General features: G+C 36.9%; 1 protein-coding gene and 1 pseudogene across 3 annotated transcripts; one reads left to right on the top strand and one right to left on the bottom strand.

Moving 5' to 3' along the window:
- The first annotated feature begins 1,476 nt into the window (after positions 1 to 1,476).
- On the top strand, positions 1,477 to 21,290 carry CCDC110 (coiled-coil domain containing 110). 3 transcript variants are annotated; one of them, XM_077762516.1, is made up of 7 exons: positions 1,477 to 1,556; positions 1,893 to 1,994; positions 16,358 to 16,413; positions 16,687 to 16,752; positions 17,942 to 18,052; positions 18,783 to 20,898; positions 21,217 to 21,290. In XM_077762516.1, exons 1-7 carry the CDS (start codon positions 1,547 to 1,549, stop codon positions 21,264 to 21,266), a joined length of 2,511 nt encoding a protein of 836 aa, XP_077618642.1. In that variant the 5' UTR covers positions 1,477 to 1,546; the 3' UTR covers positions 21,267 to 21,290. The 3 variants fall into 3 exon arrangements, with proteins under 3 accessions (XP_077618642.1, XP_077618652.1, XP_077618660.1); XM_077762526.1 differs by lacking the exon at positions 17,942 to 18,052; XM_077762534.1 differs by lacking the exons at positions 1,477 to 1,556; positions 1,893 to 1,994 and adding an exon at positions 16,478 to 16,563 and having other exon boundaries at positions 16,361 to 16,413.
- On the bottom strand, positions 5,524 to 5,989 carry LOC144230288 (ubiquitin-ribosomal protein eS31 fusion protein pseudogene; annotated as a pseudogene).
- Positions 21,291 to 22,131: the final 841 nt, after the last annotated feature.

The raw sequence follows: 22,131 nt of genomic DNA, 5'->3' as shown, positions 1-22,131 counted from the left end.
AAAAAAAAGACCTTTCTTTCCAGCTTATTGGGAAGTATCTTAAAGTGTGTCTCTACTAAGATTAGGGCACTGGCTAACTTTGAGTTTGACATTCTAACTCTTATCATCTGTTTTTTATATTCTATACTAAGTAGTATGGCAAAATCCTCCCAGTTAAAGTCCCATGAAATTTCTGTGTAATAACCAATATCACATGCCATCATAATCTATATATATCACATAGACAAATTAGAGTTATTAGAAAACATTACATTATATTATCATTATATTAATATTGGATATTAATCTTATGTGAAAGGTATAGCCTTTGTTATGGAAATTTCACTAATAGAAATTAGCTTAATAAATTGTAGTAGCTTTTATCTGCATACTCACGTCAAAATACTGTAAATTATTTAGAGTAGTAATTTTAACACACTGTTGAAAACATTTGTAGCTCTCTAGGAAAAATTAATTTTGTCACTAGCAATCATCAATGGAGAGCATAAGTTCTCAAAAATACAATTTATTGAAATTGTCTACAAGGCCATAAGGCTCCAATCTTCTAGAGATCATTCTACAGTTAAAAACAAAGTACACCAAGCAAACTTGAGTTTCATTTGAATTTCATTTATAATGAGTTTCACTTCCGTGAAAGCAAAACACATAATTATTATATAATAAATTATTATAACTAAATTATTTTGTTGTGACTTAAAATTTGAATTTTCAATTACTTTATATTCTATCTGTAATGGTTGCCATTGCAAAGTAAGTAATATATATTCATTTAAAACTTCTACTTAAAGAGCGCCATTTTCTGTTCTGCATGAAGTATTGACTGCAGCCACACCAACCAGTCCTTGGATGAATGAGCTCCAGCTTCCAACACAACATCCATCTTTTGCAAATGGCTTGCCCAGGTGCACAGGAAATTAGCATGCTTTGACATATGGAGATCAGTGTCTCCGCATCAGCGTTAATGCGTACACTTTCATACATCTCATTGTTATTTTAAGATTATTACTGGAAATAGAGGCCTTCTTTTAATCACAGCAGACATAAGTCCTTTTCACAATATTGGTTTTGGATCGATCAAATCTCCAAACACTGAAACTACTCTGGCGGAGGGGTTGAAAAAACGAGGAACGAAGGAAAATAATGAAACGGAGATACGAAAAACAGAGCAAGTTCCTAGGTGTTTGCCTGTCTCCAAGCACTCTCCTTTGTCCACACAACTTGGGTCCAACAGGTGCTGTCTGCAGTCAGGCTATGATCAAGATCAAGTTCTGGTCAGCGGAGAAGACCACGGGAGAAAAAAGCCCCACTGAGACTGGCCCGGGCCTGAGTGCACAGCAAACCACAGCTGTCCTCGGCGCGGTGCTGGCGGGAAGAGCATCACTGCTCCAGTACTCCGAATGGGTCCCAGCTCGCACCTCCGCCCCCCACCCCCACCCACGCGCGTGCCCCACAGCTTGGTTACCAGGCAACGGGCTGCCCCTGCACGAAGCTACTGGGGCAGAATGCATGGGGTAAGGCAGTTGGGGGGAGAGCTTGAGCAGCAGAAATGAGTCCGGGTAAGAGCTGGGCTCCCCTTGAGGAGGGGCCATGGGAAGTGGGTGGGCAGTGGGGGGTGCCCTGACCGCTTCACCTCCAAGGCCGGTCCCGGAGCTTCCTCTTCCTGACCAGCCACACACCGCGCTCTCCCCCGGGGACAGAGACGAAAGCACCGCCTCCACCCCCAAACCCAGCCTTTGCCTTCAGCTGCTGCGCCACCGCCACCGAGTCCCGCCGCGCTGCGTGGCCCCAGTGCGCCCTCCCGTGGCCTCTTAGGGCATCCGCGTCCCGAGTCGCACGCTTCGCCTCCCTTCTCCCAAAGAAACTAAAAGCCACCTATTATGGTTCTGTTACAGAGAAGCATCCGGAGGAAGATGAAGTTGAGTGCGTTCTCCTCTCAGCGTCCAAGATCCTAAATTCCTCTGACGGGGTAAAGGAAAGTGGTGGCAGTGAAACAGGTGAAATCTCCAAGGCCAACGAGTTATTAGAGAACATTATTAGAGAACATCCACTGGCAGTGACGTTTCTGCCTCTTACTATATATAGGCAAAGGGTACCCTTGCCTAAATCCACTGGCCCAAAAGGTGCACTCCCAGATCATAGGTACTTCCAGTAACGATTATTATGGTACTAGCTAACACAACACACTTTGCGCACTTAAGTATATTCATTTAATCATCACAACAACCCTATGAAGTAAGTACTATCATTATCCGCATTTTACAAGTGAGGAAACTGAGGCACAGAGATTAACTAACTCCCCAAGGTCACGCGGCAGCAAATGAAAAAGCCAGTAAGTATTCAGCAGGATGGCTCCAGAGTCCAGGCCTTAACCGCCATGCTATACACTATACTGCTTCTCTAAATATTAAACAAGAATGATATTTTGGACAGATGCTAAACATATATATACTTTAACAAAAGGAGCTACTTTTTACTGTAAATTTGTGTGGACCACCGGATATGGTATAGGGAGGATATATGAAATAACCAAAGAGCTATAATTCAAGCTCTACATAAACCATGAATAAGATGTAAATACCCAACTAGGGGTACCATACTGAGAATACCAAAGTTGTTCTCACTTCCTTGAGAGAAGCACCGGTAGCCTACACCCCTCTTGGAGGAGGCTGGTGGTCAGTGTGACATGCCACGGAAGGGGCAGAGCGCTCTGAGTAGAGCCGGTATCTAGAATGATGAACCAAGTTAGGACCCTCGCTTGCCCAAAACCCACACGTGGCATAGGGGTAATCTGGACACAGAAGCACTGAGAGAAGTGACCTCAGGTCAGGACAGGATTTCTAAATCTTCATAAATCCAGGACCATTCCAAACATCTTGTCAAGGTCCCTGAACGGAAAGCTAGAGCAGCCACACGTCTCCAGACCAAAGACAGCTGGATGCGCAGGGACCACGAGTGTAAGCAACATCTCGATGGAGGCCAGCAGGACAGTGCACTGACCTGCGAGCTCTCCACTCTTCTGTGCCCCACCATCCGTGAGGATACTCAGGCATCCCTGTGCAGCCAGGAAACCTGAGCAGGGAGAAAGTCTTCACAGAGAGCTTAGAGGTTGAGTCGGCTCAATATTTACCTCAAAGAGAGCACTTAAGGTGAGAAGAAATTGAGGTAATCTAACACGTGTCGTCTAACATGAGTGAGATTTGGAACTGTGGGGAAAGATGCCAGCATAATAGAAAATGAAGTTACTTGCAAAACAGCACATATGCTTACTTAAGAGATATAGTGTATCTTGCGAAAGCATAGGGGCTGTAAGTGCAGGGTCTAGCAAGGGCAAGTCTTCAATAACATAGATCCTAACTCAAGGGCTGCATTGGATGGCAAAATTAGGAGGTATGACTTTGTTCCCTCCCTTTTTCTGTTCTATCTACACCTTACTGTCACCATGTAACCCATTCTCTGAGTACTAACCTACAGAATATTAACCCTACTTGCATAAATAATACTGAGTTACAAGAAGCTAGGTAGTATTTCTCAGGTCTCTTTAACAGAGTAAGTGGTTATCCTGTGTAACCTTTGATTTATTGGAATGGATATATGAAGGATACACTTTAAACTTCAAGATATCCAGTGTGGATTTTTTTTAGCACCCCCGTTCCACCCAAGTCTTCATTCATCTATCTATTCATTTATCCATCTAACAAATATTTTTAAGCAAGTGCTGTCCTAGGTGCTGAGGATCCAACACTGAACAAAATATGCAAAATCCCTGCTCACATGAAGCTTACTTTCTGCTGGGAGGAACAAAGGAGACTGTGTGTAAGATGGGAGTAAATCCCATGGAAAAAAGTAAGGCACAGAGGGAACGGGGGAGTATACGGAGTGTCAGAGGTGAGTGAGGAGTGTGCATTTTAAATAGGGTAGTAGGAGATCTCACTTGGCAGATTACATTGAGCAAAGACCTGAAGGAGATAAAGAAGTAATCAATGCAGATTTCTAGGGAAAGATCATTCAAGGTAGAGAGAACTGCAACTGTGCAGGCCCTGAGGTAGAAAGATGCCTTGCATGTCTGAGGAACAGCTGTTGTTAACCGGAGCAGAATGAAAAGGGGGGTGGGGGCAGAGAGGGATCAGAAAGGAAACTGAGGAGAAGGGTACTGTGGTTCCACACATAAGGATCTGGGGTATTATTCTGCACAAAATGGGAAACATTAAAAAAGCCTGGAGTAGCCATTCCTCCCCTCCATTGCAATTGGAAAATTTAAATTTATTGAATCGTTGTCATGTTGTTAATAACTTTGTAGTAGTGACTAGAGTAAATATTTCTTGAGCATTTAGTATATGCCATGCCCTCTGCAAAGGGCTTCACCTACAAACTAGATGCTAACTAGAGTTATTCCCTCCTAGCAAGTGTGTGGCAAAGCCAGGACTCAAGCACAGGCAACCTAACTGTAGCTCCCATGGCAGTGCCTCCTGCAGACGGTGTCACACCTCATTAAGGTTTTGTAAAATAGTTGCTTCTGGGAATGAACTTGAATTGTCATAACAAAATCCCATATTTGAACTTGAGAATTACAAAGCTTTGACTACAGAGTACCTAACATCCTATATTACAGCATTACTATGCTGCATTTTAAAAAGCTCATTTGTTCTCCTTGGTCTGTTAACTACACGTATGCACTTAATACAAGAATATCTCAGAGATATTGTGGGTTTAGTTCTAGGCCATTGCAATAAAGAGAATATCACAATAAAGTGAGATAAAAAAAATTAAAAAAATAAAGTGAGTCAAATGAATTTTTTGGTTTCCCAGTGCTTATAAAAGTTGTATTACTGTAGTCTTAATTGTGCACTAGCATTATGTCTAAAACATACCCTAATTTAAACATACTTTTAAAACAATATACATACCCTAATTTAAAAATACTTCATTGGGGTGCCTGGGTAGCTTAGCTGGCTTGGTGTTCCACTCTTGATTTTGGCTCAGTTCATGATCCCAGGGTTGTGGGATCGAGCCCTGTGTTGGGCTTCTGCACTGAGCATGGAACCTGCTTAGGATTCTCTCTCTCTCTCTCTCTCTCTCTCTCTCTCCTTCTGCCTCTTTCTACTGCTCATCCTCTCTCTCTCAAATAATAACATATATATTTAAAATATTTTATTGCTAAAAATGCTAGCAACATCTGAGCTTTCAGCAAGTTATAGTCACTGATTACAGATCATCATAACAAATATACTAATAGTGAAGATTTTTAAAATACAGTGAGAATTACCAAGCTGACACAGAGAAACAAAGTAAGTGATGCTGTTGGACAATGGCACCAACAGACTTGCTCGACAGAGTTGTCACAAACCTTTGTGAAGCACAATAAATCGAGGTGTGCCTGTATGTTGAATATGACATAATCCTCTGTAGGCTTCAGAATAAATTCCCCATGTCTCTAATTACCTCAAAAGCCATATCACTGATAATTATCTTGTTTTTCACATTTTGTTGTTGTTGTTATTCATGTCTTTTATTGGCCCATATACATTACTTGTCTTTGGGTTTGTTGAAGCAATTAATCAGACAACATTAGCCACAGTAATGTCTGTCCAAGTGGCTAACCATAAAAACTCCAGCACCACATTCATCTGAAGGGCACTCCCAACGAGGGCGACTGGTTTTGCCATTCTCATCCACCTTATAGTATTTCAGGATTGCCAGTTTAAACTTCTCTCTTATTCTTATTCTTCTTGGGAGCGGTGTAAGACTCCTTCCTTTCCTTAGCACCACCAAGAGGTCTCAACACAAGATGAAGAATGGACTCCTTTTGAATATTGTAATCAGACAAAGTACATCCATCTTCCAGTTGCTTGCCAGCAAAGGTCAATCTCTGCTGATCAGGAGGAATTCCCTCCTTATCCTGAATCTTGGCCTTCACATTTTCTATTGTATCCAAGGGTTCGACCTCAAGAATGATGGTCTTCCCTGTAAGGGTTTTCAAAAAAATTTGCATCTTGGTGGTCGTTCCACCACAGATGGCAGATCAGAAAGGAAAGCTCTATGCCGGCCCACAGGGTTTTCTTGTTTTTCATGTCTGACATTAAATATGAAACAGCTAGAAAATGTAATTCAATTTAATATGAATAATATTTCTTGCATTCCCAATAGAGTATAAGCTTCTTCAGGGTTGGGACCATATCTTCCACTCAGTCTACATACCTCTCAATATTGCATGCTTAACAAGGACTTAATAAATGATGACCTGTCACTGTGTTTCCTCTACTGTGTTTCTTTGGTAATTTCCCTTCCAAGTCTAGAATCACATAATTCTATTGCTGAATGCTAAGATTAGTTTTCCTTTGGAAATAAGTGGCAACCAAAGTCTCTGAAACTCATTAAGAAAAACAAAAACTTATTTTAATAGTCTTTAAAAATTGATAGGGGCATGTGGGTGGCCCAGTCAGTTAAGTCTTCAACTTTGGCTTAGGTCGTGATCTCACAGTCCATGAGTTTGAGCCCCACATAGGGCTCTGTGCTGACGGCTTACAGCATGTAGCCTCTTACAGATTCTGTGTCTCCCTCTTGTTGCCCCTGCCCTGCTCACACTGTCTCCTTCTCTCAAAAATAAACATTTAAAGTAAATAAAATTTGATAAATCCACCTGACTATTCTCTGTCTTCACTGAATCATCTGAATATTGGAGGAGAAAATCACTCACTTCTTAGTCATAACATGGATCTCAGCACTGTCTGGAAAACTTTATTTCCCCAGCAAATGTTTTTTCAAACCTTCTCCAAGATAACTATTTCACTCTTATTGTTTCCTTAACCCCCAAACCTCTCACCACTACATCTCAACTCATTAACGTAATCTCACACTACATGAAAATAGAAGCAATCAGATCCAAACTTCCTTCTTTCCTGCTCAAACTTAAAATTTGCTAACCTGCCTGCTTCTGTACCCATATTATCTGCTGTCCATCATTTTTTTCACGTTTTTATTTAAATTCCAGTTAACATACAGTGTAGTATTAGTTTTCAGCTGTACAATATGGTTATTCAACACTTCCATACATCACCCAGTGCTCATCATAAGTGCACACCTTAATCTCTATCACCTATTTAATCCATCCCCCGCCCCTCTCCCTTTTGGTAACCATAAGTTTGTTCTCGACAGTTAAGAGTCTGTTTCTGGGTTTGCCTCCCTGTCTTTATTTTTTCCTCTTTGCTCCTTTGTTTTGTTTCTTAAATTCCACACATGAATGACATCATATGGTATTGGTCTTTCTTTGACTTATTTCACTTAGCACAATACTTTCTGGCTCCATCCATGTCCTGGAAAATGGCAATGTTTCATTCTTTTTTATGGCTAATATTCCATTATATTTGTATATACCACTTTTTTTTTTATCCATTCATCAATCAATGGACACCTGGGCTGCTTCCATAATTTGGTTATCATAGATAATGCTGCTATAAACATCAGGGGACATGTACCCCCTTTGAATTAGTATTTCTGTATTCTACGTAAATACCTAGCAATGTGATTGCTGGATATTGGGTAGATCTATTTTTAACCTCTTGAGGAAACTCCATACTGTTTTCCAGAGTGGCTGCACCAGTTTCCATTACCACCAACAGTGCAAGACTGTTTCCTTTTCTCCACATCCTCGATAACACCTGTTGTTTCTTGTGTTGTTGATTTTGGCCATTCTAACAGGTATGAGGTGATATCTCATTGTAGTTTTGATTTGCATTTCCCTGATGAAAAGTGATGTGGAGCATCTTTTCATGTTTTTATTGGCCATCTGGATGTCTTTGAGAAAATATCTATTCATGTTAACTGACCATTTTTAATTGGATTACGCAATTTTTGGGTGTTGAATTTTATAAGTTTGTTATATATTTTGGATACTAGCTCTTTATCAGATATGTCATTTATAAATATCTTTTCCCATTCTGTAGGTTGCCTTTTAGTTTTATTAATGGTTTCCTTTGTTGTGCAGAAGCTTTTAATTTTGACGTAGTCCCAATAGTTTATTTTTTATTTTGTTTCTCTTGCCTCAGGCAACATATCTAGAAAGAAGGTGCTATGGCTGATGTCAAAGAAGTTACTGGCTATGTTCTCTTCTAGGATTTTTATGGTTTCAGGTCTCACATGTAGATCATTAATCCATTTTAAATTTATTTTTTGTATGGTGTAAGAAAGTGGTCCAGTTTCATTCTTTTGCATGTTGCTGTCCAGTTTTCCCAACACCATTTGTTGAAGAGACTATCTTTCCCATTGGCTATTCTTTCCTACTCTGTCAAACATTAACTGACCATATAATTGTGGGTTTACTTCTGGATTTTCTATTCTGTTCTATTGATCTCTGTGTCTATTTTTGTGTCAGCACCATACTGTTTGGATTAGTACAGTTTTATAATATAACTCAAAGTCAGGAATTGTAATGCCTCCAGCTTTGCTTTTCTATTTCAAGGTTGCTTTGGCCATTTAGGGTAGTTTGTGGTTCCACACAAATTTTAAGATTATTTATTCTAGTTCTGTGAAAAATGCTTTTGGTATTTTAATAGGGATTGCATTAAATGTGTAAATTGACTTCGGTAATATAGACATTTTAACAGTATGTGTTCTTCCAATCCATTAGCATGGATGTCTTTCTATGTATTTGTGTCATCTTCAATGCCTTTCATCAGTGTTTTGTAGTTTTCTGAGTACAGGTCTCTGACTTTAGTTAGGTTTATTCCTAGGATCTTATTATTTTTGGTGCAATTGTAAGTGAGATTAATTCCTTAATTTCTCTTTCTGCTGCTTATTAGTGTCTATAAATGCAACAGATGTCTGTACACGGACTATATATCCTGTGACTCTACTGAATTCATTTATCAGTTCTAGCCGTTTTTTGGTGGATTCATTCAGGTTTTCTACATGTAGTACCATGTCATCTGCAAATACTGAAAGTTTCACTTCTTCCTTGCCCATCTGGATGCCTTTTCTTTTTGTTGTCTGATTGCTGTGATGGATTTCCATTACTATGTTAAATAAAAGTGGTGAGAGTGGACCTCCTTGTCTTGTTTCTGACCATAAAGGAAAAGCTCTCAGTTTTTTCCCCATTTAGGATGCTATTTGCTGTGGGTTTTTCATACACGGACTTTATTATGTTGAGATGTGTTCCCTCTAACCTACTTTGTTGAGAGTTTTTGCCATGATTGGCTATTGTAGTTTGTCTGCATCTATTGAGATAATCATATGGTTCTTATCTTTTCTTTTATTAATGTGATGTATCACATTGATTTGTGAATAGTATGCCACCTTGCAAGCCAGGAAAAAATTCCACATGGTTGTGATGAATGATGTTTCTAACGTATTGTCATATTTGGTTTGCTAATAATTTGTTGAGAATTTTTGCATCTATGTTCATCAAGGGTATTGGCCTGTAGTTCTCTTTTTCCTGTGGCCTTTATCTGGTTTTGATATCAGGATAATTCTGGCTTCATAAAATACATCTGGAAGTTTTCCTTCCTTTTCTATTTAGAATAGCTTGAGAAGCATAGATATTAACTCTTCTTTAAATGTTTGGTAGAATTCACCTGTGAAGCCATCTGGTCCTAGATTTTTTGGTCTGTTGGGAGTTTTTTGATTACTGATTCCATTTCTTTGCTGGTTATTAGTTCATGTTTTCTATTTCTTCCTGTTTCAGTTTTGGTACTTTATGTCTCTAGAAATCTATCCATTTTTTCTAGGTTGTCCAATTTGTTGGCACATAGTTTTTTATAATATTCTCTTGTAATTGTATTTCTGTGGTGTTGGTTGCCATTTCTCCTCTCTTATTTGTGATTTTATTTATTTGGGTCCTTTCTCTTTTCTTTTTGATAAGTCTTGCTAGAGGTGTATCAACTTTGTTAATTTTTTTAAAGAACCAGCTTCTGGTTTTATTGATCTGTTCTACTTTTTTAAATTTTACTTTCTGTATCATTTATTTCTGCTCTAATCTATATTATTTCCTTCTTTTTACTGGCTTTAGGCTTTGTTTGATACTCTTTTTCTAGCTCCTTTAGGTGTTAAGGTTAGGTTGTTTATTTGAGACTTTTCTTGCTTCTTGAAATAAGCCAGAATTACTATAAACTTCTCACTTAGAACTGCTTTTGCTGCATCTCAAAGGTTTTTGGCTATTGTGTTTCATTTCCATTTGTTTCCATGTATTTTTTAAATTTCTTCTTTGATTTCCTGGCTACTCATTCACTGTTTAGTAGTATGTTTAACCTCCATGTATTTGTAGTCTCTCCAAATTTTTTCTTGTGGTTGACTTCTAGTTTCATAGCACTGTGATCAGAAAAGGTGCATGGTATCATTTCAAGCTTTTTGTATCTGTTAAGACTTGTTTTGTGACCTAATGTGTGATCTATTCCAGAGAATGTTCCCTGTGCACTTGAAAAGAATGTGTATTCTACTGTTTTAGGATGGAATATTCTGAATATATCTGTTAAGTCCATCTGGTCCAGTGTTCCTGGTTGATTTTTTGTTTAGATGATCTCTTCATTAATATAAATAGGGTATAAAGTCCTCTACTATTATTATCATCAATTAGTTGATTAGCTCCTTTATATTTTTTATTGTTTTTGTTGTTCTGTTGTACTGTTTATTGTTGTTTGTTTTGTTATGTTGTACATATTTGGGTGCTTTCATGTTGCATGCATAAATATTTACAGTGATTATATCTTCCTGTTGGATTGTCCACTTCATTATTATATAGTGCCCTTCTTTGTATCTTATTATAGTTTTTGTTTTAGAGTCTAGTTTGTATAAAGTATAACTTATTGCTACTCCAGCTTTCTTTTGACATCCACGAAAATGACATAAATATTTCTCCATTCCCTCACATTCAGTCTGTAGGTGTTCTTAGGTCTAAAATGAGTCTCTTGCAGGCAGCATATAAATGAGTCTTGTTTTTCTATCCATTGTGACACGCTGTGTCTTTTGATTGGAGCCTTTAGTCCATTTACACTTAAAGCAATTATTGACAGATATGTTTATACTGCCATTTTATTACTTGTTTTGTGGTTGTTTCTGGAAACTTTCTTAATCCTTTCTTGTCTTTCTTTCATAGTTTATTTTTTTAGTGATATCTTTAGATTTCTTTCTTTTTATTCTTTGCATGTTTATTAGTGCTTGTTGATATATAGTTACCATTAGGCTTATATATAACCTTTTCTGCAAATAGCAGTCTATATTAAGTTGATGGTCATTCAAGTTTGAACCCATTCTTTTCTCCTCTCCTCCCCACATTTTAGGTATACATTATTATATTTTTATATCCTTTTGTGTGAGTTCCTTGACTGATTTTTACAGAAATATTCATTTTTACCACTTTTCTGTTTCCTACCTTTATACTGTCACTTTTGGTCTCTCCTTTACTCAAAGTCCCCTTTAATATTTCTTGCAGGGATGATTTAGGGGTCATGAATTCCTTTTAGTTTTTGTTTGTCTGGGGAACTCTATCTCTCCTTCTATTCTGGGTGATAGCTTTCCTGGATAGAGTATTTTGGCTGCAGAATTTTTCCCATTTAGCACTTTGAATATATTATGCCACTCTCTTCTTGCTTGCAAAGTTGAAAAATCCCTCTTTAGCCTTATGGGTTTTACCTTGTAAGTTAAGGACTACTTTTGTCTTCCTGCTTTTAAGATTTTTCCTTTATCACTGTATTTTGAAAATTTAATTACAATATATCTTGGCCTGCTTTTGTTGATTCTGATGGGAGTTCTCTGTGCCTCCTGGATCTGGATATCACTTCCTTCCCCAAATTGGCTAGTATTTCTTCAAATACATGTTCTGTCCTCTTTGCTTGCTCTTCTGGGACTCCTATAATATGAATGTCATTACATTTGATGGAGTCACTGGGTTCCCTAAGTCTACTCTCATTTTGCACAATTCTTTTTTCTCTTTTGTTCAGCTTGATTACTTTCCATTACTATGTTCTAAGTCATTAATTCATTCCTCTACTTCTTTCAGCCTGCTGTTCATTGCATCAAAAGAGTTTTTAATCTTGTTTATTGCACTCTTCGTCTCTGATTCTTTTTTAACTCTTTTGTGGTAAGCTCTTATTGATGTCTTCTATTCTCTCAAGCTCAGTGAGTATCCTCATGATCATTGCTTTAAATTCCCCATCAGACATGTTACTTATATTTGTTTCACTTAGACCTCTGGCTTGACCTTATATTGTTCTTTCATTTGGGATAAATCCTCCATCTTTGCATTTTATCTAAGACTCTTACCTTCTTCTCTGTGTTAGAAAAACCAGTTATGTCTCCTGCTCCTGAAAGTAATGGTCTTAAGAAGAAGAGGTCATGTAGTGCCCGAGGCCTGGAACTTCAGAGAGTGTCTCTGGTGTCTCCTGCATGCACTCTGCTCATGTTCTGGCTTCTCTATCCTTCAGGCCAGTCATCTGCAGAGGCTCTCCTTGTGCGCTGTGGGCAGTGTTTGGTCCCTGGCCTGAATGTGGTGAGCTTTAGCTCACAGGTGTGCTATGGTATGCTTGTGAAATGAGATTTGTCACCACCTCCACCAGAACTGAGACCCTGCAAAACTCTCTGGTGGAGAGGCATGGTGTGCACAGGGTTTTGTGCTGATCTTCCAGGGGAAGGGCCTGCAGCACTGGGACTGAGGCAAGCATGTTTGAGGATCTAAGTTCCACTGAAGTGCAGGGAGGGTGGTACTTGGTGTGAGCAAGTTAGGCAGCTCGTGTCTATACTGCACTGCTTCTTGCAGGTCATTCTGTGTTTATGTTGAAGGGTAGGAGGGGGTAGATATGGCACTGGCCAGCTCCTTTCTTCCTGAAGAGGTGTCTGTGAATGCTGCCCCTCAGGTATGTTCTCTGAGAAAAGCAAATAGCTCCACTGTGTGCCCTACATGCTCTTCAGATTGCTATTTCTACACTGTCCCCCGGTTGTTTGCCTGCCTGCTCTGTAGTTGCAGCACAGTGCTCTCTGGGCTCTATCCCAGCCAAGTCTGGAGACCTTTACAACTCCAGGCTTTAAACCCAGTGGCTGCAAGAACTCATGGAATTCAGCCCCTCTTAATTTCTAAAACATTAGCTTTGAGGAAACATTCTCCTTGTGAATTCCCGTGTTCCTCTCCCTCCCTTCTTACCAACCATGTCTCCTTCCCTTGCACAGCAGCCAAGATTTGTTTCTTCCCTAAACCACATTTCCACACTTCCTATCATCGTTAATGTGGCCTCTTCTCTCCTTTTAGTTAAGGAGTTTTTTTTCTGTCCGTCTTCAAGTTGATTTCTGGGATCTTTAGGCTGATTTGATAATCACCTAGTTGTATTTGTGGGACAAGGTAAGCTTAGGTCCTCCTACTCTAGCACCATCTTCCTGCTCCTGTTCTTGCTGTTCCCAGTTTCAATGGAAGAATTGTCCCTGCTCAATCAAAGCTCATTTCCTCTTTATCAAACTCTCCTGGAGTTCTCAAGTACTTAGTTTCTACAATTAGTCTCCTCATCCTCCAGAGTTATTCTTCTCCCTTTCTATTATATGATTCCAGCAGCAAGCAGGCTTGTTAAAATCTCCGATGATTGAAAAATTTTTCTTGACCTTCACATCACTTCTAATATGCATGCGCCCTATACCACTAGGCACTCTCTTTCTTTCCACAGTAAAATTCAAAAACAGTTGCCTATACCCAATTCCCACAAACTTTTAGATTCCATTCTCTCTAGCCACTTCATTTGGGCGTTTGGGCCTATCACTGCACAGAAACCGCCCCTATCTAGGCTAGTAGTAACATCATATTTTCCAGAGACAGGAATATCCCACTGCCTGCTGATGTCCACTTTGATGTCTAATAGAAAACTTAACTTTAACATATCTAAAAAGCTTCCCTAAAAAATCTTCCTACTCCATTCTTTTCCATTTTAGTAAATAACACCATCATTCATTATCCATCTGCTCTCACCAAAAACCGAGGAGTTCCTTCCTCTCTTCTGGCTGCATTTAATCCCCCAGCAATGCTGCTGGCTTTATCCCCAGAATCTATTCTAAATAGGTTGAAGGAATGTATAGTCTTATGTGGCAGTCCTGGTTCCAGGACTCATACTGAATTGAGAGAGTAATCGCAATCAAGAAAAGATTTCCTTAGGGTAAGAGGATGTATTTCCTCTAGATTTCTAACCAGTCTCAGAGAATAACAACAACAAAACAGCAGAGATCACATCCTCCAACAGAGGCTTCACACAGCTCCAAACGATCTCTCTTACCCCAGACCTCCTCATCTAATTTTTAGGCTACAGAAAATGGATAGGAAAACATACTGGCCCTGAAACTGTATCTCAGAGGGACAGACCAATGGACTTTAGGAAGGATGTCAAGAGAAACCATCTACATTATGTCAAAGAAGACAGAAATTCTCAGCAGAGTTGCTCAGGTTGCACTAAGCCACATAAAAAGAAGCATCATGGTAACTACAGTCATATGGTCAAAAGAGGAGGAAGAGATGGAGGGAAGCAAATATATGTAAAACCAGTATATAAATCCCATGTTCTTTCGTTAAAATCTCATACTTGCTCTATCCCTTTAGTATGTCTTTACATGTCTTTTGACCCAGTATTTCTTACTTGGTTTTAGTAAAAGAAATCCTGTACTTTGCTTTAAATTTACAAGTCCTCCTAACTGAGACAAAGGAAATCTATGCAGAAAAGGGAGGCTGGTCTTGCTGCTGCAGAAAGGAGATGGACAAGAGAATTCTGGACAGTGAATCCATCAAGAATAAAGTTGAAGGCTGAACATATTTACAATAATAATGTCCTATCTTTGTGTTTAAATAGCTCTGTGGGAATTAAACTCACATAATAAAATGTGAAACATCATAAAATATCACAGTGTGAAAATAATATAATGAAAAGTAGGGAGAAAATGTGAGAGCAAGCATAATGCTAATTTTCTCATCATTTACTTCCTTTCTTAACAGGGAGTAAATCAATACTGAATACAATGGAAATGCAGGTTATTAAAAAAAATAATTCCAATCTCTTGGTCCTTCTCATAATATATTTACATTAGCTCAGAGGGATCTTATAGGAAATAATCTTGCATGTGTGAAAAAAATTTGAATACTAGTGATAACTTCGACTATTTGCAGTTTATTAAAATAAACATAAATGTAATATTGTTTCTCAAAAGTAACATGTATAATATGATTCCACTCTTCTAAAATCATTTTTTTTTTCCTGCATATATGCATAGAGAGCTGACTGAAGGGAGAGTACCTAAATTCATAATGGTTAATTCTGGGTAATGGGATTCTAGGTAATATATGCTTTTTGATTTGCATTTTTATCTATTTGAATTCATTACAAGTTGTCCTCGAGTCTGAAAAAAAATTGGGATGCCTTGCTGCATTAGTCCACACCTCATTTGAGTTTTTGCTTTTCTTCAATCTCTCTAAGATGAACATTTCAGACTACCGTTTTATTCCTAGTAAGATGCAAATATCCAGATGGACTCGCGTCCTTACCTGCCTTCTAACGAAGGTGGGAGTCTTTAATTGGCCAAACGGCTCTAGGCTCTGAACCAGAGCCAGTCTCTCAGTGATGAGGGCCAGATGGCAGATAAGAGAGGTGCCTACACTTTGCAACCAGCTCCTATATCATCTGGTAGACTGTCATTCCAAAGGAGAGATGTGCTGACCTCTTTTAACACTTAGAAATTGTCAGCCTAGAGGAGCATTCTATCATAACTCTTATTTCATTTGGGATATTGAATGTTTTTAAAAGTCTTTTAATAAAAATTTACAAAGCAAGCGAAAAGCCTATTTGGATAAAGAGGGATGTATGTCAGGAAATCTGCAGTTTATAGTCTCTCTGGTTACAGATATATAATATATTTTCTAGGAAGGCATACATAGAACTATTTAGAACTTTGCTTAAAAGCATGACAAAAATTATGCTCTATTAATCCAATTTGTTTTCCATGGTAAGCAGGAAAAATATCACATGGCCATTTCATAGACAGAGACCTACATAGTACTTTGTCAAAGAGCTCCCATAACAGGATCATTAGTTTTGGTGTGTTTTTTTTAATGCAGTTTATATTGCAGAAATAAAGATATTTGTGTTTTTGAGAGTTCCAAGTTTGGCATTACACATTAATGGCCTATTAAAAAAGAAAACCACTATTACAACCTCAAGAAGGTATTTTGAGTCAAGTAAAAATTATTTGACTTCATTATGTGACTAATATTGGGTTCTTCCCAAGATGAACATCAAACCTCTCATTATTTCTGTCTCACTACCCAAGAAAGTCAGGACACTTTGTATTGCAGTTATTTAAAAAAAAAAAACTTAAGAATTAGATCACATGGTTTCTCAATTTTGCTTTTTAGAATATGGCTGCATATCAGAATCAGAAAATCAAATCCAACCACAATCAGCATTGAAAGTAAGTTCATTTTCATTTCATCTTATTTTCTCCAAATACCTGTGTAAAAGCTGATCTTTTTCAGAATAAATACTTCCTAAATGCACATGGGTCTTCCACAAAAAAACTTCATGAAAATGGACTGGAGAATTAGCAAGAATGACTAAGAATGTGAGTCCTCTGACCCTCATGTCATCCTTTCTGGCAATAGGCAACTTTGGGGGATAGATATTAAAAGAAATAATAACAATTTCAAAATTGATCAATTTAATACCATGTTTAATTTTGTTATAGGCCCTTCAGCATCAACTGGAATCATTTCAGGCTCTCCGAATACAGACTTTGCAGAATGTTACCATGGTATGTTTCTTTTAATCTCTATATGGGAAATAGCTAAACTTAAGATACTACCCCACATTTCTAAGCTAATGATCATTAGTCAACTGATTAGTTTATGTTAGAATATAATAGAATAAGGTCACAATATATTCTAGGCTCAAAATTTGGTTGGAGGAAATTCTGTTAGAGTTAAATTTGGGTATAAGCCAAAAAGAAATGGCACTCACTGATATTTTAAAAACATCTATTTAAAGTGCTACCCATATATAGTCTACAAATAGGAACTCTCATTATAAGTAATAGGGGAACTCTAACTCAAGCTGACTTAGGGAAAAAGCGTACTTTATTAGTGCACATAACTGAAAACCTAGGAACAGTTCACCTGAGGATGGCTTACTCCACATTAGGAACAATTCTCACTCCTTATTTTGGTTCTGTTTTCCACTGTAATGGATTTTCAGACTCCATGTGGCAGCAAAAGGGCTGCAAGAAGCTCTAGGCTTTGATCCTTACAGAGTCCAGTGAGAGAAGAGATGTACTTTTCTCCTTTAACAGTTTATCCTGAGGTTCTTGGCCTGATTCTGACCACCCCAGATTGGGTCACATGGAAAGCTGGAGCCAATCACTGTTCAAAGGGAGGCAGTGTTCTGACTAGTTAGCTCTCAGTCACATGCAGCTGGAAGTGGGCTCACCAAAGGCATGTGGACTTCATCCAGAACAAGGAAGGGATAGTATGTACAGAAGGATGGGGTATGGATATTAGTGGTGCTTAACAGAACACATATTCACTGAAGACCTCATATAAACTTCATCCTAATATTCTTGTACTAAAAGCAACTACAAGGAAATGGAAAGAGAAGATAAACTCCTCCTGAGTGACAGAATAGATTCTATTCTGATGACAGAGATCAAAAGTCTCTGTGTTATTCAACAACGTAAAAAATCAAGCATCCAAAATTACTTGAATATAGTTCATAAAATTTTATTGCTTAACTAAATTAAGTTTTTCTGATTTTATTATCATATAATAAAGGCATAATTTTCTTTAAAATTCCTTTAATAATAGAGATTATAATAATTTATTTCATATTCTATATGATGCAAAAGAATTTTTATATGCATGAAATTTAAAGGTATCATAATATCTATTATTCCTATATATTCATAAGTTTATAATAAAATTCTAACATTATCCATTTATCTGTTAAAGGTACAGTCTGAAATTAGTGAAATCTTGAACAAAAGTATTATTGAAGTAGAAAACCCACAGTTTAACTCGGAAAAAAATCTAGTATTCGGAACATGCCTTGAAAAAACTTTGGTATGTTATTCTGCACAAAACTATTTCTATATTTAGGTACTTCAAAAATGTTACTACAACCAGTTTATCTTCACCTTGACATTCTTGCCTTCTTCGTGGGGCAAATGGACTGTCAGAGGAATACCTAAATGATCCCCAAGTAAATTGAAATACAAGGCAGGATTTTTTTGTCCTGTCTATCCACTTGGGAATTTTTTCTACTTTTAGGATTGACCTAGTCCTGAGATGAATTCCCTAGAAACAGGCCGGATCCAGAGTCATTCTGTCTATGCTGATTAGAACTCGCATTTCTAGAATAATCACAACCCTAGAATCACCCAAAATAGGAATGCAAAAGTTGACCAACAGCCCAGAAGCATAAATACTCATTTCCCTGAAACTACCTACTGCATTTGACCTGTTGTTTCCACCTTCCCCAGCGATCTACGGTGGTCACTTGAGGGATTCTAAATTTCTATTTCTGAAATTAAGGGGTTGACCCATGTATGTCACCCTGTGAGGAAATAAGTGCCATTTCCAAGCAAATTGTGATGACCAGAGTTAGAGACTTCAAAGTTACTGTTAGATTTTTCTGGAGAAAATTAATCATATTTGTTAGGCTTCTTTGCTGTAGAAATGGATAAAATGTTTATTTTGGTTATAAAAGCAAATCCTCTACAAAATATTTTCTTGATATTTTGTCACATGGCAAATGATTGTACATTTATAGTGTGCTTTTTATTGTCACTAGCCTATAAAGAATCAAGAAGAAATCTTTTCTTCTGAGAAATTTCATCATTTTGAGGAGTCTAACACTATTCATTCAATGGAAGAAAAATTCAGCAGTGATAGTGTTAACAGTCTCCCTCAAGGTATAGATATGACATCCCAGATAAATTTCAAGGACCTATTAACTCTGAAAACTTTAACAGACAATTCACCTTCAAACATAATTATGAACCCTTCAGAAAATTCTGACATGTTGAAGAATTATAGTAATCTTTATAATTTTCTACCTAATGCACCTCAAAATGTGATGTCTCAAGTTGATACAGTAATTCTGGACAAATCCAAAATTACTGAGCCTTTTCTCAAGCATGGATTTTGTGAAAATTTAGATGATATCTGCCATTCCATCAAACAAATGAAGGAAGAGCTACAAAAGTCACATGATAGAGAACTGGCACTTACAAATGAACTTCAAACTTTAAAAACTGATAGAAATGTTCCAAGCAATGGTAAATATGACCTGTCTTCAATTCACAAAGAAAAAATTAACTTTATTAAGGAAGAAAATATAGAAAGTAACTTAAATGAAGATATGAAATCAAAGAGAATTTCAGAGCTAGAGGCATTAGTAAACAAATTACTCCCACTCAGGGAAACAGTGTCAAAATTCCATCTGAATTTTTGCAGGAAGTGTAAAAAATTATCTAAGAGTGAAATACACAGGGGAAAGAGAAATGAGAAAAATAGTAAAGAAATTCCTATCACTGGCAAGAATATTACAGATTTAAAATTTCATTCCAGAGCTCAAAGACATACACTGTCATTCTTTGACCCAACAAAATATGAAATGACAGACAAAGAAACACAACCATTAGTGATAAAACAAGGACCAATAATATGTGAAAATGAGAAAACATCCAAAGTCAATTCTGTTACTGAGCAGTGTGTTGCAAAAATTCAGTGCTTACAGAATTATCTAAAAGAGTCTATGCAGATACAAAAAAAAGTAACAGAACTGGAGAATAAAAATCTAGCCCTCAAGACAAAAATAAAGCCTCTTGTCTTTACCACACAATCTCTAATACAGAAAATTGAAATATATGAAAAGCAACTTAAGAATTTGGTTGAAGAAAAGAACACTATTCAGTCCAAGTTAATTAAAAAAGAAGAAGATGGTAAAGAATGTCTTAAAGAATTGAAAAAAATAATTAATAAATATAATGTTCTCATAGGACAAAATAAAACTCTAGAGGAAAAAAACAATCAACTTTCTTTGGAGAAGCAACAAATGATAGAAACATTAGATCAACTAAAAAGTAAGGAACACAAAACTCAAAATGATATGGCCATTGTCAATAATGAAAACAATCGTATGAGTGTAGAAATGGAATCAATGAAAACAAATATTCTATTGATACAAGATGAAAAGGAAATGCTAGAGAAAAAGACATACCAGCTTCTAAAGGAAAGAAACTCATTTGAAAATGAACTGAAGGAAAACCAACTAGAAATAATGCAGCTAAAAGAGAAGGAAATATTGGCAAAAACAAAACAAGAGACACTTCTTCAAATAATAGAAACAGTTAAAAATGAAAAACTTAATCTTGAAACAACATTACAAGAATCTATTGCTGCTAGACAAATGATGGAAAGAGAAATTGAAAATATTCAAAAATACCAATCTACTGCAGAAGAGAATTTTCTGAAAGAAATTAAAAATGCAAAATCAGAAGCAAGTATCTATAAGAATAGTTTGTCAGAAATGGGCAATGAATGTGAAATGTTATCAAAAATGGTAATGGAAATTAAAACAGATAATCAGATTCTAAAAGAAGAACTAAAAAAACATAGTCAAGAAAATATAAAATTTGAAAATAGCATCAGTAGACTTGCAGAAGACAAAATACTTTTAGAAAACTATGTAAGAAGTATAGAAAATGAAAGGGATACCTTGGAATTTGAGATGCGGAATCTTCAAAGAGAATATTTAAATCTAAGTGAAAAAATCTGTAGTCAACAGAGTGACCTATCAAAAATGAGTTATATTTCAAGAAGAGAGAAATTCCATTTTGAAAACTATGATATTTGTGAAGACACCTCTGGTCCTAGGAGTAGGCCTTTGGCTTCTGATTTGAAAGGTATGTAATATTGTGGTGGATTAGTAGAGATATGTATAAAATTGTGTTCACCTGTTAGGCACTAGCCAGAGTACAGTAATAAGGAAACTTTTAAGATAAATCCAATTTAGTCTTATAAGACTTGTATCCAACTTATTATATAGTGGAATTTAGGAATTTTGATCTTTTGATAAAAGTCATATTGTTATTTTATTTATATTATTTCTATACATTGTATATGCACAAAGCAACTTTGGCAGGGAGCAGCATTTTTTTGTTTGTTTTCTGAAATATACTTGGCACTCTCACCTTAAAAAATTGTTTGTTTTTTTTTTTCAGGAATTCCAAGTCAACTGTATCAACTGCTTTCATCCAAGATATGTAAATAAATTTCTAAAATCAATGTTTCAAAATCCTTTGTCCAGTATTTTTTTCCACAAAATTATTATAAATTCACTTTTTATAGGTTTATAATTACCTTGTAATTGATTAGGGTAATTTTTAGTTAGAAACTGGAATTAGGTGCATATTTTTATATTGTCAAGAACTGTGAACAGCCTTGAGATTTTAGCTAATGTTAGTCTGACACAGATTCATGGGTTCTAGTGGAAGACATGAGAGTTTTGGGTCAGAGATAAAGAGAATTTGTTACAGAAATAGCAGTAGCCAGAACACCACTTTTGCATTGATTCTCCAAGCCCCAATTCCTATAGACAACATGAAAAGGGTCACACAGCAGAACAGGAGAGAACTCTGAACTTCAGGAATCCAAACCTTTTGTGAGTGCAGTAAGCATGTCTGCCCTTTGCTCTTGATGGAAACATTACCTTTATTATACAAGAAAAATAGCATACCTGCCATTGCTCCAAAGGAGACACTATCTTTAGCTTCCAAGACTGATTGCTATAGAAATAAACTTGTTGAATTTTGTCAAATGCTTTTCTGCACTTACTAAAGTGATCATGTTTATTTTTTTCCTCTCTTTAAGCTGTAAATATGGCAGTTATATCAGTTAATTTTGAAACATTACACCAACCGTGCATTCCTGGGATAAACTCCACTAGATTACATATGTCCTTTTAATATATACTCCTTGATTCAATTTGATAATATTTTGTTAAGAATTTCTCCCTCTATATTCAGAAGAATATTAGTCTCTGTTATTTTCCTTAATGTCTTTACCTGGTTTTGGTATCAGGAAATCTAGCTTTATAAAATGTGTTGGGAAACATTCCCTCCTCCTACATTTTCTAA

The sequence above is a fragment of the Crocuta crocuta genome, unplaced genomic scaffold (assembly GCF_008692635.1).
Source record: "Crocuta crocuta isolate KB4526 unplaced genomic scaffold, BGI_CrCroc_1.0 scaffold90, whole genome shotgun sequence".
Classification (NCBI taxonomy): Eukaryota; Metazoa; Chordata; class Mammalia; order Carnivora; family Hyaenidae; genus Crocuta; species Crocuta crocuta.
Note: the sequence above shows the minus strand (reverse complement) of the source record. Positions and strands in the feature narration are given on the sequence as shown.